General features: G+C 35.1%; 1 protein-coding gene across 1 annotated transcript in view; it reads left to right on the top strand.

Annotated features, from left to right (window-relative positions):
* LOC145247851 (hemicentin-1-like) overlaps window positions 1–18,285 on the top strand; it is a 303,157-nt gene that overhangs the window by 189,820 nt on the left and 95,052 nt on the right. Inside the window, exons 40-47 of the mRNA XM_080109473.1 lie at window positions 764–861; window positions 4,396–4,569; window positions 5,982–6,152; window positions 7,112–7,282; window positions 9,687–9,857; window positions 11,415–11,585; window positions 13,276–13,440; window positions 14,755–14,898. Coding sequence (XP_079965599.1) covers window positions 764–861; window positions 4,396–4,569; window positions 5,982–6,152; window positions 7,112–7,282; window positions 9,687–9,857; window positions 11,415–11,585; window positions 13,276–13,440; window positions 14,755–14,898 — 1,265 coding nt within the window. The remainder of the gene's footprint in view (window positions 1–763; window positions 862–4,395; window positions 4,570–5,981; window positions 6,153–7,111; window positions 7,283–9,686; window positions 9,858–11,414; window positions 11,586–13,275; window positions 13,441–14,754; window positions 14,899–18,285) is intronic.

Raw genomic sequence — 18,285 nt, forward strand, 5'->3', positions numbered from 1 at the left:
GTCGGCATTCATTTTGAGACCACGTGTGGTTAATTTAAATATCCAGTTTGGCAGAAAAGTAAGTTATCTTGCCTTTGATAACATTTATTTGTTATGTATTTGTTTTTTGACAACTTTTTCGAATCTATGTGTACAGTAATACAAACCCAAACTTCGGAGGTTGGAATGCTCCCCCACACCTAAAATGTACTTGGAAAAATCGATTTTATAGTGAGATTTAAGAATGATTAGTCGAAAAAAAGGTGAAAAACAAAACAAATAATCAATAAATAATTGTTACCAAAGGCAATAAATGCTACTTTTTTTATTACTTACATTGAATATTTTCAAGCGCTTTTCTAATGCGGGTGTTTGGGTGCCAAATACCTCCAGATTTTCTAGAATTTCCCGCTAGATTGTAACCGAAATCTCCAGATATAGCAGAAAAACCGCTAAATTGTAACACTGGTCACGTGACAGGAAGCGGTAATAAATAATCGTCCCTAAATAAAAAAAATGGCCTCTCGGTACAAAGAAAAACAACTATTTATCATAGAAAAATTAAGTATAATGTTATAATAAAAAAAGAAATATATAAAAACACACATGGATATAGTAAGCATATTATACCAAAACGTGGAAGCCATCCATCCAGTGGTTTTTTAGACAATTCCGAACGAACCAACATTTACATTTATATATATATAGATTTACTATCACAAAAGTGATTGCTTTTAACATTTTATTGAATAAACATTTTTGTTTCTTTCATTTTTTTTTTTAGAATTGTTGCAACTCAGTTTTCTGATTCTGGACTTTACCGATGCTTTGCGAGTAATTTTCTTGGAGAATCATACGTGGAAGCTAATCTCACTGTAGTTGGTAAGGACATAATTTTTTAAATAGAAACTATTACAAACTAATGAAATATATTATTTTATGATAATCTTTGATCTCAAACAAAATGTTTTTAAGTAAATCTTTTTTTTTAAATTTTACTTACATAATTATCGATCTACGTATCAGAGATTGTTTAAAGTATTAATCACGGATGATTAATGTGGTTATGATGGTCAATCTCCATTTTCAAGTTCAACAAGTTGTGAATTCTGTATTCGTTGTAATTGTATATATTTTGTATTGTAATTGTATATATTTTGTATTGTAATTGTATATCAATAAATCAATAAGAATTTTATCACTCAATGAGGAACCTCTCCCTGGACTTTAGCCTTCTAACTCTGTCCCAAGCTATCCGCTGCCATGTGGGACCCATGTGTTGTATCAGGTCGTCCCTCCATCTCGTTATTGGTCTGCCTTTTGGCCTCTTATGTCCATGAGGTATCCATATATGCTCTTTGTGTAAACAAATCGAGCGAAGATAATTGGGACCATGTCAAAATATCGTTAATTCACGACTCGCACAGCAGCCGCCGATTAGTGTAATGGTTACGAGCCTTGACTGTCGTACAGGTGGTCGGGTTTCAATCCTGGCTTGAAGTAGATGCCTGTCTAGCCGCACTGATGAGCTGTGAAACAGTACTGTATGTGGATGACTATATATATATATACAACTTCTGTAAGGTCTGACGAGGCTGTATCCCTACCAATCAATATAATATGGTTGTTTATTGATTTAACGGTCAGAATGAAGCTGACTACGTGGGCCATATCATTCAATGTTTGGAGGTTAGAATTTCCCAACATGTCCCCCCCCTCGATACATAGGCACAAAAAAGGCCAACATCCGGGCGTTTACCAACTCATAAGTCGTCCATTAGGGAACATTTATTACAGTGTCAAATCTGCACTGACGGATACACGGATGAAACTTTTTCAGTTTTATACAGAGCGCGCTCGAGAATTCACTTAAAAATTCTCGAGGCTGTATCCATTAATTAGTGCCAACCATCTCTGTGTAAGCAAAGAGAGTATACCCATAATTTAGAACTCATAGGTATTCGCTGAGATTGTTTCTGTTTCTCCTATTCCCTATACAATTTCTTTTTTTTTTCTTTTTTACCCTCGCTATTAATTTATGATCTTTTGACCACGTTTTTAAACAATGTTTTCTCCCCCGTTGCCAACGTTAATCTTGAAAAGGGTTGGCTGAAAGACATCTCGATAGGGGGTTTTTCTGCCTCACCTCTTACTTATCCCTTTTATCTAATTTATGCTTAGGAGAAATATACTTTAGACGTGTATTTTGGTCTTAAAATTTTGGTTTAAAAAAAAAATTGAAATGCTCATAACTTTTTTTTTCTATCCTTTATAATGAAGTGTAATTAATACAGTGTATCAACTTAAGAGATATGTTGAATGTGTGTTTAGTTGTAATCTCCCCTCCTCCCAATGTTCTGGAGAAATTGAAAAAAAACTGAAATGTCCCAGATTTTTGGCCGCTATATATATATACTCGGGTTTTTTTATATTCAAAAGTAATGGACTAATGAATTCAACGAGGTTGTTAGATAGTGCTCAATAAAAAGAGCTGATAATACTTGTTTATTGTTATATAAACATGCTCACATCCCGCTGCTACAAATAGCCACTTGTTTCAATCAAACAACAGATATCATCAGGCAGCGACTTGACTATTCAAAAGTTCAATGAATATATAGTTATATAAAGTTATTCATTGAAATTTTGAATAGTCAAGTCGCTGCCTGATGATATCTGTTGTTTGATTGAAACAAGTGTATTTGTAGCAGCGGGATGTGAGCATGTTTATATAACAATAAACAAGTATATATATATATATATATATATATATATATATATATATATATATGAACAAATGATTAATAAAATATGTTAAAAGACATCTTGAAAAAGAGTTAAAAACATATTTAATTTTAAAAAAGGAAGCACAAGATAAGTGGATAGTCCTTAATCCGCGGAGTTTCGAAGAAATATCTCCTTCTCATCAGAGGGCAGGAATTAGCAAAATGCAGGATCGGATTTTGCATATAAAAGTATTTAATGAAACTACAAGTAAGTCACAGATCTTACTTGGTTAAAAAAAGGGTGAGTTAAGAGGAACAGGAGGCAAAAGAAAAATGATAAAAAGATTTCACATCAATGGATAGTCCGCTGAAGGGTAAAAATCCAAAAATGGTAAATCCAAAACGGTCGAATTTAAATTTTCAATCCAATGGGTAAATTCCAAATGGTCCAAAATAATCCAAAAGGTAGAGTTCCTTGGAAAAAAGCGCAAATGGAATGAATTCCAAATCATTAAAAGAATATATATATATATATATATATATATATATATATATATATATATATATATATATATATAATGAATAAAGGACAAAATACTATATTCCAAAGTTCATGATGTTGACCATCTTATAATTTATTCCTTTAATTCAGTTGACATTTACAATTCTTGACAGTATCTGTTTCGTAGCGCAAAATCAATCGCTTAATTATTATATAAATCAGTGAATCTATTATGCCCTTAACTCATCAGAAAAAATAGCAATAATCAATCCGTCAAAAAGAAATAAAGTGCGTTTTGACATGATCAAAATGCTTAAATTGGAAGAGAAGCTGTAAATACCTTGTTTCCATTACGCCATTTGGAATTTTAGAAATAAAGTCATTAAACCCTACTATTCGTACTATCAAGTTCAATTAATTTATGAATCTTCTGCCAAAATGTTCTATTCAATAGTTAGTAAATTTATTAATTCTAATTAATGAATTCATACTTATGAAAATAATAATAATTATAAACTATTATACGTGTTTGCATATACAAAACTAAACTAAACTAAACAGTTTACAATTTATGGTGATATGAAATTATTTATTAATTTGAATTTGAAAACATACATAATTAAGTTCACTTAACTGTTATAATTAAGTTTATTACTATTTCAATTATAATCCTTAGTATTAGTTAATTCTAAATCTATAATTACGTTTGGTTGAGATTAAAAATTGCTCAAATGTTAACCTTAAGCGTAAAAAGTTAAAATTTAAGTTGCTCTGTAATTACATTGAGCTTCTTAAATAAGGATTGGTATATACTATAAGAAAATATATTTCCACAGAAATATATATATATATATATACATACATACACACACACACACACACATATATATATATATATATATATATATATATATATATATATAAATGCATATATATATATATATATATATATATATATATTTATATATATATATTCATTACTTTCAATTCCTTCACAATATTTTTCATCATTCAACTATCAACTTATCCATATAACCTTAATATATATTGGTATATAACCTTTATCCTCAAGTGGAGTTTAGCCTTGATAAATCGTGACTCATCAATAAATAAATAATAAATATTCGACAATTTAAATAGATATATTTTCCTTTAAAATAAATATCCAATAAATATCTTTTCATTCAGTTCATGGTGGCTGGTCAGATTGGAGTCCTTGGGGAGCATGTAGCACTTCCTGCGGCGAGGGCCTGAAATATCGCAGACGCAGCTGCAACAACCCCGTACCAGCCAATGGCGGAAAGCCTTGTGTCGGTGAATATAAGGAATCGGTTACTTGCACCAATTCTTTGGAATGTCCAGGTATGATAATTCTTGACAACATTTTTCTATTTTTTTTTCTTTTCATTTATTTATTATACTCTTAGTATTTTTCGTTTATTTTACCATAATTTTTATTGTGGTACAATGGTTAAAGGCGTTGATTAGCACTTTATTCTAACTAAACGTTGGGTTTATTTTCGGCAGTTTCATCTCTTGTTTCTTTTATTTTGTCCTTTAGCCCTCACGCTCCATGAGTGATGTTTCGGATAAAGGAGGAAGGATCGTTGTTTCCTAGGTCGGAATCCATCAATCTAACACTTATTGTTTGCTAACTTTTGATTTTGGAGTAATTTACTCCTTAAATCAAATGGCTTCATGCTTTGTCTGGAGCAATTTCTACAGATTAAAAAAAAAGTGATAATTTTCTGGAGTTTAAAGGTTCAATTCTGATTCCAAACGATAATAATTAGGAATAACATATGAATTAACATTTCTACTAGATTATGGCTGATAGAACGAGAACAATCTGCCCTTATGGATTAAATAAGGGATTTAGATTGCAATCCTCTACAAGTCCTCAAGGGTATAAAAAATTTTAAGTTCGACAAGGTACACCTGAAGAAGAGTGGAGGATACATTAATGTATTTTTGTGAAAGTTTGGCAAGTGGGGACCATAGATTGGAGCTCAGACGAGCACTTGCCGTGAAAATAATGATAGAACAAAAGCAAGCTAGCAACGTCTCTTCTTTTGGAAAGAGGTAGCAGGGAAGAGAAAAGGGCATCACCTACAAGGTTTTGAAGCTGGTTTTGCTCTGTCGAGGCAGAACAGGGTGCTCCGAGTAGCTTCTGCTTAGATGTGGCAACAGTAATCCATCCTAGGACGTACTTGGCTATTATACAGGTAGAGGATTGCATCGGTAGTCAGGTATCTACAGGAGCGGTAGAATGATCCAACTATTTTTCTGGCGACCTTGGTAACAGATTTGATGTATGTGCTCTATTTCCAATCAGGAGTGAAGTTAATCAAAACATGGTGCTTCCTCAAGACGAAAACCATTCAGCATTAAATAAACTATTAAAAGTTTGATATCCATCCATAGCCCTTGAGCCCCTGGGGGGGGGGGGGCTTAGGCCATCTACAATTTTTTGTAGATGCTTTTGTAGCAAGGAATTCTTTTTACAGGGTGAGAGTGCTGGCCCCACGCCCAACCTTCCCAGAAGGTACATACACCACTTAGCCTTCCCAAATGGTCATCCATCTGGTAATGGCCAAGCTCAACGTTGCTTAACTTCAGTGATCTAGTGAGAACCGGTGTGTCAACGTGATTGTGCTGTACTAAAAAGTTTGATATTCCGTTTGTTATTTTTATTTCCAGATTCTGTAATTATCTCCAGCGAGACATATGGCCCTCTCTAACCTTTGCTTTAATAACTTCATTTTCTTATACAGTTGATGGCAGTTGGGGTCCATGGCTTTCCTGGGAGGAATGCAGTAAAACTTGTGGAGCTGGTGAACGTGTCCGCTATCGCCAATGTAATAATCCCCCAACTCAATTTGGAGGTCTTCCTTGTCAAGGAGAAATGGCACAGAAGGATATATGCAACAAAATAAATTGCCCAGGTGAGTTTGTTTGCTATTTGTAATTTAAACAAGATTCGTTCTACAAAGTTGGATCAGAAATTATGTTTCCAACTTGGAAATTTTATTTAGGCAGAATTAAAACCATGCTATCATCGGAATTTTTCAAGCAGTTTATGTAACAGAGCACGTATGAGCACGTGGGAAAATATCAGCAGCAGATGTAAGATTGCTGGCTTGCAAGGATATTAGCAGCAGTAGCCGAAAAAAAAGACATATGCAAATTAGGAAATGTGCGCGAACTTGCAAGAGAAGAAAAAAGAAAATAAAAGGACACCACGTGGTCGGGAGAAAAAAGAGTGCAGTCAAAAAAGATGAACGTATAAGAAATGGCTGTTTACGGTCGGTGTGTAGAGTAGCAAAAGTGAGAGACTTTTTAGCTGGTGTCGAGATGAGGATAAAGAAAAACCGTAATAAACGACTTTAGTTAAAACAAGAAAGAAAAGCAGAGTCGGATTTATTTATTTTTGTTTGTTGTTCCTTTTCGAAGGTACTGGCCGGTGTGGGAGTTAAATTAAAAATTTTAAGTATTCAAATTCAAATCAAGAAAAAACAGTCATTGTAAGATAATAATAATAATAAATATTATAAATAATGAATAAATATTTATCTTTTGATAGCAAAGAATACCCTTTTATATGATATTTTTCTTTTTTTATATATTTTTTTAAAATTAAAATCAAGATAAATATTTAGTTTTTTTTTTGTTTTTTGTTTTTTTTGTATAATGATAGCAAATGTTTTCTTAGATGCTGCGATTTCATTGGCTCAACATTTTGGCACCTTTTAACATTTTATGTAAACTACTGGAAAATTCCGACAAAAGTAACAGAAATTATGATGTTTACATTTTGTTCGCATTACCGACTGCCGAGAGTGCTCAATTCTTTTATTCATGTTCTTTGTATGTTTTTAAATTATGTTTTGATTTTCTTTTTAAGTGGATGGTGGTTGGGGTCAGTGGTCACAATGGCATCCTTGCAGCAAAACCTGTGGGACAGGACAAAAACTGAGATACCGTCAGTGTAACCTACCGAAGCCGGCTTATAATGGCAAAGAATGCATGGGAAGCGCCACGGACTCGGAAGTTTGTATTGTCAATAAATGTTCTGGTAATATTTTTTTTTTTTTTGTTATTTTTTGTTTTCATGTATTGTTATGTGGTGACCCTTTGACTATGATCACAGTGTAGTATCTGTGTTAGGTTGTAGTGGCCAGTGTCAAGGGTCAGAACGATAAATACCTTATATACCAAATTTCAAGTCTGTAGATCAAAAATTCGTTGAGTATATAGGTTGAGAATTGTCGTCACACAAACACACACACATTTTCATTTTTATAGATACTCGTATAGATCTAATAGCGTTTTTATTCCTTGTCTGACAAGTCCAGACATAAACATTTCTTTCGCAGTCTGTGATTTTTATGATTAGGTAATATATAATATGAAATTAGTAGACGTATCCAATATATTTCTGGCCTATTATCCTCATCAACGTTAATATCTATATTTATTTTCACGGAGGTCTTTCCAAAAGTAAAGCCTCCTATTTTTTTTTTAATTTGAAACGTTGAAGAAGTATAGAGACCACCATTTTCAATGCACTTTTGCCAGAATTCAATGACGCATTCTGTTTCTAACGCACGTCTATTACAGGGGTTGCTTTCTTAGAGTCTCACACCGTCAATATCTACAACAGAAAGATGAAACTTTCAGGTCATGAATGCAAGAGTTCAGTACTCATAACAACGCAATCTGCAATCCCCTTGATCAATTAAAAAAAAAGTAGCAGGCGTTACTTTTGGAACACCCGTCTTATATTATACTTCTACGATTTGGCCGTTGTGTCCTCCGGCCTTCTTCGGGTTTATTATTCATTTATGATGATGTTGTTTTCTTGTATTTAAATGCAATTATTTATTTATTTTTTATTTGTTTGTGTTGATATATCGTAAATACGATACAATGATGCTTTTAACATTATTTTTTAACTGATGAACACTTGAGTGACTGATAGGATAGCCTGTAGAGGAGAATAAGAGGGAAAGAATAAATTTTTGCAAAAATTGGTAAACTTGTATCTCTACAAATGAAAAACAAACGAGTGGGTATGCTGGTTCAAATTAGGTGATCTTTTAATTAAAAAATGATAAGTTCCATTTGAACTCTTGAATTATGGTAATTTGCAACTTTTCCAACACAGGAATTGTCATAATTAAAAAAAATTGACCTACTCTAATGTATACAGACAAAATTGTGACACCGAAAAAAAAAAAAAACGTCATAACAAAAATTTCAATTTAAAATGATACCTCTCCGAATATTTGAATTGGGACTCTGAAGGTTTATCACAATACTGTGTTCACAAAAATGAATAGCATTAAACATTGAGGACATTGCCAAGGCTTCTGCAAAGAAAGTGAGCTCTCTCTACCGTACTAGAAAATTACTAACACCAGAGAGCATCTGTTAATACCTTTACAAAGCAACAATTCGTTCATGCATGGAGTATTGTTGTCACATCTCGGCTAGTGCATCTTGGATAGGGTTAAGTAAAGAGTTTCAAATCTTATAGGCCCTACACTGTCTGCCAAGCTCTAACCTCTGTCCCATCGCCGCAATGTCGCATCCCTGTGCTTGTTTTACAAAAACTTTAATGGAATTTAATGGGGTTTACATCATTAATTAACTTGTAAAAATGATAACCGATTTTTTTTTTTGTTATTGTTATACATGAGACAAATGAAAAACAAATATACTGATCGATTCAAACTAGGTCATCAGTTAATTTAAAAAAGACAATTTCAATTTGAACTCTTGAATTATGGTTAGTTGTAACTTTCCCAATGCAAGATTATAATTAGAAACTCGACCTACCCTAATGTACAGAGACAAAATTGTGACACCGGAAAAGCATCATGTACAAAGTACAATGTAAGATAACACCCCCTCACAAAAAAAATATTCGAATATCCTTAAACATTGAGGACCTTAATACGTACTAGTCATTGGCGAAATTAGTATAAATTCCTAAAATTACGAAAAATGATCTTGGAGAAAAATGTAAAAATAAGTTTTTTTGAATTTATCGCTTTATAGAGTTTTATCGTATGTTTTAATATGGAAGAGTTCTCAAAATCCAAGGGAAGTAACTGCTATTTTGACAAAATAATTGTAAATGTGACATTTCAAAATAAAAAACGTCAAATCGTTATTATGGACGATTTTTTTTTTTTTTTTTTTTTTTTTTGTAAAAACTACATCTAGCACAATTTCTGGATCATTTTTCGTTATTTTTAAACTTTATACTAATTTACCTAAGTAGGTAATAATGTTTTTACCTGAAATGCGTTTGTTTTAAAATCCACTATTCCGCACAAACAACTTTTCTTTTCCTATTTTATTTCCCAAAGGGAGGCAACTCTATTACACCTTTTGACCTTTTTCTTATTAGATTTACCTCCCAAGGAAAGATAATTCCCTTATACTGCTAATAATCTTTACTTTTTTTGCAGTTGACGGTGCTTGGGGGAGCTGGATGCCCTGGAGTCACTGCAGCCAATCATGTGGAGGTGGGAAACGACAACGTAAGAGGAGGTGTGATTCCCCTCAACCACAAAATGGCGGCGCTTTCTGTGAAGGCAGAACTGTCATCACCGATTATTGCAACAACGAACTTTGTCCACGTAAGTTTTATAATTTTGACAAAATATGCAGCAGATATGACTTTTTTACTAGGGGGTCACCACTTATCAAGGGAGTCACTTGACAATAAAGGTTAATGAATTATCGGGTAGACAACACCGTAGTGATCAGTAATGGCGGAACTTGGGTAGGGTTTGATTATTTGAGAAGACAACTCAAGAAGAACTTATTTAGATTAGATTTGAAAATAACCATTTAATAGTAACATCACAGTATTGAAAAGGGTACAAAGTCGCAGAATTCCTTCTGAAGTCAAGCCTGGGTCTCTTTGGACTTGTGGCCCTTCTATTCTGCTGTCACACTCAGGGTCTGCCAGTGGCCACCTTGTTCCACCAGGGGATCACTGCACTCTTCAGCACATTGAGGTACACTTTGGTGTTGATTTTCAAGCCGACTTCAAAGATGTGAGGCGGCATGACGTGGTCCTCACTTGGAACCTCACCAAAGACCATAACTGTGGCCGGAAACTTTGTTTTCATCACCCTGGGCACGTCACTGCTATACGGGGCAATCCAGTGATGCATTTTGTGGGTGCTGGCAATGGTCCTGTTGTCATAATTTGGATCGATAGAGAGCATGAGTTGTACAGCGGCGCATCTCCGATCTATTTATATCCTATTTACTCTACTTTAGCTCTGGAAGACATAACTCTTATTCTAATGAGCTGACTGTATATCTAAAGTGTTTGAACGACTGCTTTGTAATTCTCTTTGCTGTGTGTGTGGTGTGGTGTGGTGTGTGTGTGTGTGTGTGTGTGTGTGTGTGTGTGTGTGTGTGTGTGTGTGTGTGTGTGTGTGTTTTATTTTAATTCATTAATTTGTTTATTTATTTATTTATTTTTAGAATCCTTTGAGATAATTTGTGCCTTCATTTTTTTTTTTTTTTTTGCGGACTGCTATCATTATTTTCATAGTTGTTGTTTCACCACGTTTCGGTCAACTCACCCTCTAGCCTTCTTCAGGTGATTAATCGCGACGGGATAGGAATGCTGAAGTTTGTAACTTTCGAACGCGCCTCTGTTTTATAAAAGAATCTACAGTTGATTTTATAGGCCGGGCTTTTTCTGCTTATGCGGTGATAAAACTTCTCAAATGCACTTGTGATGTTAGGTTGTATAAAAGTGTTAACCTTGCTCAAAATCGAGCTTCCTCCTTTCGTCGAATATTTTTATAATCGATTTTCGATACTTATCAAACACATTCCGATACAAAACCTACCTAAGAACATTCCCAGACACATCAAGTACTTTCGTGTGATTTAAAAAAAAAAAAACGGCTCAGCCGTTTTCGAGTCCATAGGGAACGAATTCACACACATACAGACACAAAGTTCCTTTTATATAATATATAGATATGTATGTATGTACATATCTACATATATTTTTTTCTAATATATATATATATATATATATATATATATATATATATATATATATATATATATATATATATATATATGTATATATATCAAGAGAGAGACAGAGAGAATTAATTCATTAATAGGATTTTATTAATGTATGTTTGTTTTTCTTCTTCTAGGTCATGGAAGCTGGTCTCCATGGGGTTTTTGGGGTGTATGTTCGTTAACTTGTGGAGAAGGTCAACGGAAACGATTTAGAACTTGTACGAGCCCATCGCCTGCAAATGGAGGTCGAGCTTGTTCGGGTTCGTCAGAAATTATGGAACCATGTAATTCACAAGATTGCCCAAGTAAGTTAATTTCTATTTCCTCACAGCGTTATGCAACAAACAAAAATGGTTAGCCATTTTCTTGAAAAGAAAAAACAACTCTTTGCTGTGACCTTAAAGTACATCCGGTGTACGGGGGTGGGGAGGTTACGATTTGAGAGTTTCGAGTTACTCCATAGTTGTTATTATCCCCAAGTTCAATCTCACCTGGAGAACTCGTCAAGAAGATCGAGTCTATGAATTAGATAGAATCTACTGTTTGTAGACGATTTATTTACAAAACAGTTTAATCTAAAAACGGTGCTGATGTATTTGAGTAGCCCCACATTTCTGGCGTCGAAAAATGTAGGTCACGTGATAGTTTTATAGGCGGTGTCATCTAAAAAAAAAAAAAAAAAAAAAAAAAAAAAAAAAAAAACATGAAATCCAGTGACATGCGAATGGAACACAAAAACAATTTTTTGTTACAATTTTAAATGTAACTTATTTTCGCATGCATGTCGGATCGAGTCACGCTATACATTTGATAACTAGGGCTATGACAACAGCATATTCTTTTCCTTGCTTTGATTCTCAAGTATATATTCATTGATATCTTATGTTTTTATGTAGAGTGTTGTGATCCTCGGTTGATTACTTGTGTCTAACTGTGTCGGATATATACTCGAGAGTCAAAACAATGAAAAGAATATGCTGTTGTCATAGTCCTAGTGATAAATGTTAGCCATCGGTTTCCAGAATCAACTCTTTTAATTATTTGCGATTGCATGATTTGAACGTTTATCGCTCGTTTCCTACTTCACTCATTCGCTTCGCCGTTACCTTATATGACCAACCATTTTCTTTGTTCTACTGAACTCCAACCTCTCCAGACCCCAGACAATTCTGTCGTCTTTGACGGTCGAAATATTTGTTATTGTGAGCAAACTCATGATCTGTTTCTTTTTACTCTTTTTCACCTCAAACAATGCATATTGATACTTGGAACGTAAAGGGCTACTATTTGAGTTCGTGCCTAGCAAGAAACTGAAGGGACTGAGCAGCGAGAGGCTTGTTCATATTACACTTAAACTTTTGCATGTTTGTACATCAGGGAAGCAGGAAATGGGGAGGGAATTTCAAAGGTTAGCAAGTTTGAGAGAAAAAAGTATTATAGTAGAAGGCTTTCTGGGATCTAGGAATCTCAACAGTGAAGTGGTGGGATTTTGCTGCTTGTTGAGTGAGGCGTGAATATGTACATCGATGGGACACAAGTGTTAAGAGTTCATCAGAGCATATTCTATTAAAGTACTTGTAAAACAGGCACAGGGATGCGACAATGAGACAAAGGTTGGCAGGACTCTTTTATTGGACTTTATCAACGTTAGTTGTGTAACTTGCATATTTATCTAGTTAGCCTACTCGATTCTCGTCACCGTAGGGCCCTCAATCTATTATAAAATTAAAGATGGTTAGACATTCATGATTGAAGCTTGGTGGACAAGTCAGGTATAGACTGAAGTTTAATTGTAACAAATATGATTGAATTGCAGTAAAGATTGTGACTTTTATTAACGATTCCACGAGTGACATCGGGAGGGTGCAGTTACCATAATACCGCATTTAATTCATGAGTTAATTTTTTTTAATATTTCCAAATGGAGACCATACTAATCTCTTTTTTTATGATGAAATATGGATTTTAACTTATTTTAAATTGTTTTCTTTCCAGTGGACGGTAAATGGTCGGAATGGGCAGAGTGGTCATCGTGTACAAAAACTTGTGGTGGTGGGACACGGGAAAGAAAAAGAGATTGTCAGCAACCAAAATTCGGTGGCCTCTCTTGCCGAGGAAATAAAAGACAAACACAGAAATGCAACATGAAAAGTTGTTTAAGTAAATATTTTTGTCTTTTATCGATCAATTAACTTTCCACAAATGAATTTTAAATTAAAATATATGAATGGTGTATAAAAATAAAATACTAAAAATATTAGCAAAATTTCGAATTAAAATAACAAAATTTCAAATTAAAATAACAAAATTTCAAATTAAAATATAAAATTTCAAATTAAAATAACAAAATTTCGAATTAAAATAACAAAATTTCGAATTAAAATAACAAAATTTCAAATTAAAATAACAAAATTTCGAATTAAAATAACAAAATTTCAAATTAAAATAACAAAATTTCGAATTAAAATAACAAAATTTCAAATTAAAATGGGTAACATTTAAATTAAAAAGAATAAATTTCAGATGAAAATAAATTTTTAATTGAAACGACAGAATTTCAAATTAAAATAGCTATATTTTCAATTAAACAAAATAATTTATATTTTAAATAAAATAAATAAATTTATATTGAAATAAATGAATAAAACACCAGAATTTGCAATTAAAAAAAAGAATTTTAAATTAAAATAAATACATTGTACAATTTCAGAAAATAATTTCCAGATAAAATAAATGAATTTCTAAATACGATTACTTTTCGAATTTCACTTAGTCGCAAAGGAATTGCTATCCAAACAAAAGTTTGATGTTTCCCAAAAGACCTTTGAACTCCAGATCAAAAGTCAAATGACAACGAAACTTAGAGAATAATTTATCATGTGTACAATTCGTGTTTAAATGTAATTCTTAAAAAGTAATCGTAAATTAAGTAAAAGAACAGAAAAATACGTACTCAGTGAATGTAGACGCCATTCGGAACTTGCCATTTGTAAGAAATGCATCGATTTAATTGGATGAGCATCTATGTTGATTACACAATGAACGTAAACGGTCAATCTCGCATAGTTTCAGTGGCGTACCTATGTAAAATGGCGCCCATGGCAAAGTTTGAATGTGCACCCCTTCTTAATAATTTATATCTTAGATATACCTAACTACTAATTTTAATTTTTGTCAAGCAATTTTTGCGCCCATGTCAGAGTGGCGCCCATGGCACGGGCCATGCCTGCCATACCCTAGATACGCCACTGCATAGTTTATGCTACTGAATAAATTATCGGGTTGAATAGAATGTATAATCGATGAAAACGATTGGCATGCATTCATCTAAAGAACATATAATTAAAATTTACGTAAATGAGTGGCTAGTTCAATAAATATTGATTTTCTAGATGTATTGCTATTTAGGTTTAACTTGGATTCGACTGGCTTAATTTTGTGAATTGAGTGCATATTTGTTCTTTTTTTATATAGAATCTGTGGTGAGAGCGATGGGCAATTTAATTGGTTATGTTAACAACCAAGACATTCCGAAAGCCCTGGTACTTGCTGAGGTTACTCCAGGTTTACAGAAAACATCAGTGACTGGATTTGTCAAGAATATTCCAAAGAAAATTGGTAAGTGCTTCAATTATCAATCTTATATGGTTAACTAGCCTGAGTGCCTGGTGTTGCCCGGGTGTTTAGAAGTGTTTGTTGAGCAAAAATACCGTAAAGGAGGAAAAGAATGTGAAAAAAAAATGTGACGTCTTTGCCGTTGCGTCCATCGCCAAACTAGGAGTGGCATAGGTTTAAATTAAGGCTAGTCAATCAAAAAGAGGAGATGACTTTCGAAAATATCGCCGAAAAAAAGCGATCCCTCCTTGTAAAAAAAGTGCCAAATGAGGATGAAGGAATTAATGTTTTAGCCAATTTTTCGATATTTGTCGTCCGGAGGGTTGAGCTTCAAAACGATACCGATTTTGCGAAAATCCGTCACCTCTGTTGAAAGTTTTAGACATACATACATACATACATACATACATACATACATACATACATACATACATGATGATTGCAACATCTTACCAGACGAGTACCACTCTCTTGGACACTTAAAGTCCATAAGCCCAAAAATGACTTTTTTTTTTTTAGTCCTACTGGTGAATTCACATGCTCAAGCAGGCATGACACTGAAGACGGTCATTGAGATCTATTATTACATGCTTCCAGCATTTCAAGTCTCCATGCGTCACTTTTCCATTGCCACAGGACCAGTTTTATAGACAAATGCCTGAGGGAGTATCTATACACAGATGATGTTACAGAGTCTTAGCTTTGTACGACAGCTAAATTTCTCACTCGGTTCAAAATGTTGAGATCCCGTAACAAGCAAGAGCAAGATAGCCAGCAACAAGTAAAACTGCAGACCAGCTTAATGCGGGTACTGGTCTTCCGCTTTATGGTTTTTTAAATCAGAGATTTGCTTCTCCTAGAAAGGTTGCCTTCACCACGGTTTACGGGAACCCTCTCCACCCCAACACACACATACATACACACAAACACACACGGTGCTAGTTGGCCGTTGACCCCGAAAAAGGGTTCATTTGCCCTTTGGAAGGTCTTGTTTTTAATTCTCCAGGGAGACTAGCCACCCTCCTCACCAAACAAGTCTGGTGGGGGAATCAGTTTAGTCGCCGGTGACCCGACCATGAGGCAGGTAGTACTGGGTTACATGGTACCAGTAGCATATGACATGACCTGACACATACATACATACATACATAATGATGATTGCAACGTCTTGTCAGACGAGTGCCACTCCCTCAGACATTTAAAATCCATGAGCCCAAATGCCTGAGGGAGTATCTATACAAATATGATGTTACAGAGTCTTAGCTTTGTACGACAGCTAAGTCTCTCTCTCGGTTCAAAATGTTGAGATCCAGCAACAAGCAAGAGCAAGATAACCAGCAACAAATTAAACTGCAGAGTGGAGTGGGGTGGAGAGGGCTCCCGTAAGCCGTGGTGAAGGCAACCTTTCTAGGAGAAGCAAATCTCTGATTTAAAAAACCATAAAGCGGAAGACCATTACATACATACATACATACATACATACATTTAAACAGACATGTGAGATTTATATTATAGATAACTCATACTAGCCAAAAGCGGGAGCGAGTCCAACTGATTTTCAGGTCTGTTTGGGTTTTATTATATTTAGTAGCTTTATCAGTTTTTACTCTCATCTTGTCATGGGTGTTATGAGTGCCGTGCAATAAGAAATGTCCCTGACCCACTTCCAGTTGTCTGATCTAGCTGAAATTTTGCATGTGCAATGATTTCTATCTCTACGGGTTATGTGGCAAATAACAGCTCTGAACTAATTGTGGTTTCTGTTTTACAGGTGTTTGAACTGAGTGAGGTGTGAAATGGAACAGTGATCCGGTTTTTGTATTTGAAAGGACGCACACCACAGGAGACTTTTGATGAAATGAAAGAAATGATGATAATGCCCCATCATATGACCTTGTAAAACGCTGGCATCGTGAATTCAAACATGGCCGGAAGTCTGTGGGAACAGCTCCCAGACCTGGTCGCCCCCCTTCTGCCATTGATGAGGCATCTGTCCGTCAAGTTGAGGCTGCCATTTTGGAAGATTGGTGCATTACTATTCGCCAAATAACCCAAGATGTCAAGATTAGTACAGGGTCTGTGGAAACTATCATTCATGACCATTTGCATATGCATAAGGTGTCTGCCAGATGGATTTCCAAGTTGCTCACACCATTCCGGAAGCGAGAATGCGTCGAGTGCTCGAGGATGAATTTGGAGATGTGCCAAGAAGATGAGTCAAAGTTTTTCAAAAGACTGATTACACAGGATGAAACCTGGGTCCATTACTATGATTCAGAGACCAAAGCCCAGTCAATGCAGTGGAAGCACTTGGACTCACCACCTCCAAAAAAGGCAAGGGTGCAGCCCTCCGCTGGCAAGGTCATGCTCACAGTCTTCTGGGACCAGGACGGAGTAGTGATGACAGATTTCCTGGCAAAGGGTACCACAATTACAGGAGCCTATTATGCTTCACTTTTGAGGAAATTAAGGGAAGCTATCAAAATCAAGAGGCGGGGCAAGATCAGCAAAGGTACCCTCCTCCTGCAGGACAACGCTCCGCTCCACAATTCGCATGTCGCCAGATCATAAGCACGGGCGTGTGGTTATGAAATCCTTCCCCATCCTCCCTACTCTCCTGACCTTGCACCCTCTGACTTTCACCTCTTCCCAGCCATGAAGTTGTTTTTGAAAGGAAAGCGTTTCCCATCTGATGCAGCCTTGATTTCTGAAGTCACGTCATGGTTGGAGGACCAACCTGGGGTGTTCTACAAAAACGGTCTCCAGAGCTGCATCAAGCGATGGGAGAAATGCATAACTCTGGGTGGTTCCTATGTAGAGAAAGACTAATAACTGTGCCAAGTTTCGTTGCTCTACTGCTATGGGAAGGTGATCAGGGGCATTACTTATTGCACGCCCCTCATACATACCAAATTTAATAACTTTGAACCTATAATTGGTTGTTGTTGTTGTTGTTGTTGTTGTTGTTATAATTATTAGTTAATAAGGAGCTTTCATATGGGTCATCAAAAATCTCTTCTTGAAAACCATCTGTGGTGTTCCCTGGAAGCTGAGTGACAACAAGTCTCCCGTGATTTTCCAATACTCTCCACCTTTTTCATTAACATTTGCAAACAAATTTTGCGTTATCACAACAGCAGCTTACCATTGATTTTTCGCTGGCAGTGGCCATTGGTCTTCATAGGGATTTGAGTGGCAATAAGCCTTCTCAAGGTACCAGTTCTCTTCACACTTGTCCAGCGGAGGTCTGGTCAGTGCTCTCTCCTTGGACTTTCCATCCTCCTTTACCCTTCTCGACTATTTGGCATCACTCTTTTAGTGGGGTGGTAATGGGGGGGGGATGGGGAACGGAGATAGTGAACCTGTGAGTATGCAGTTTTTATTGATTTA

The sequence above is a fragment of the Euprymna scolopes genome, chromosome 26, assembly GCF_053919585.1.
Source record: "Euprymna scolopes isolate OS-2025 chromosome 26, ASM5391958v1, whole genome shotgun sequence".
In the NCBI taxonomy this organism is placed as follows: Eukaryota; Metazoa; Mollusca; class Cephalopoda; order Sepiida; family Sepiolidae; genus Euprymna; species Euprymna scolopes.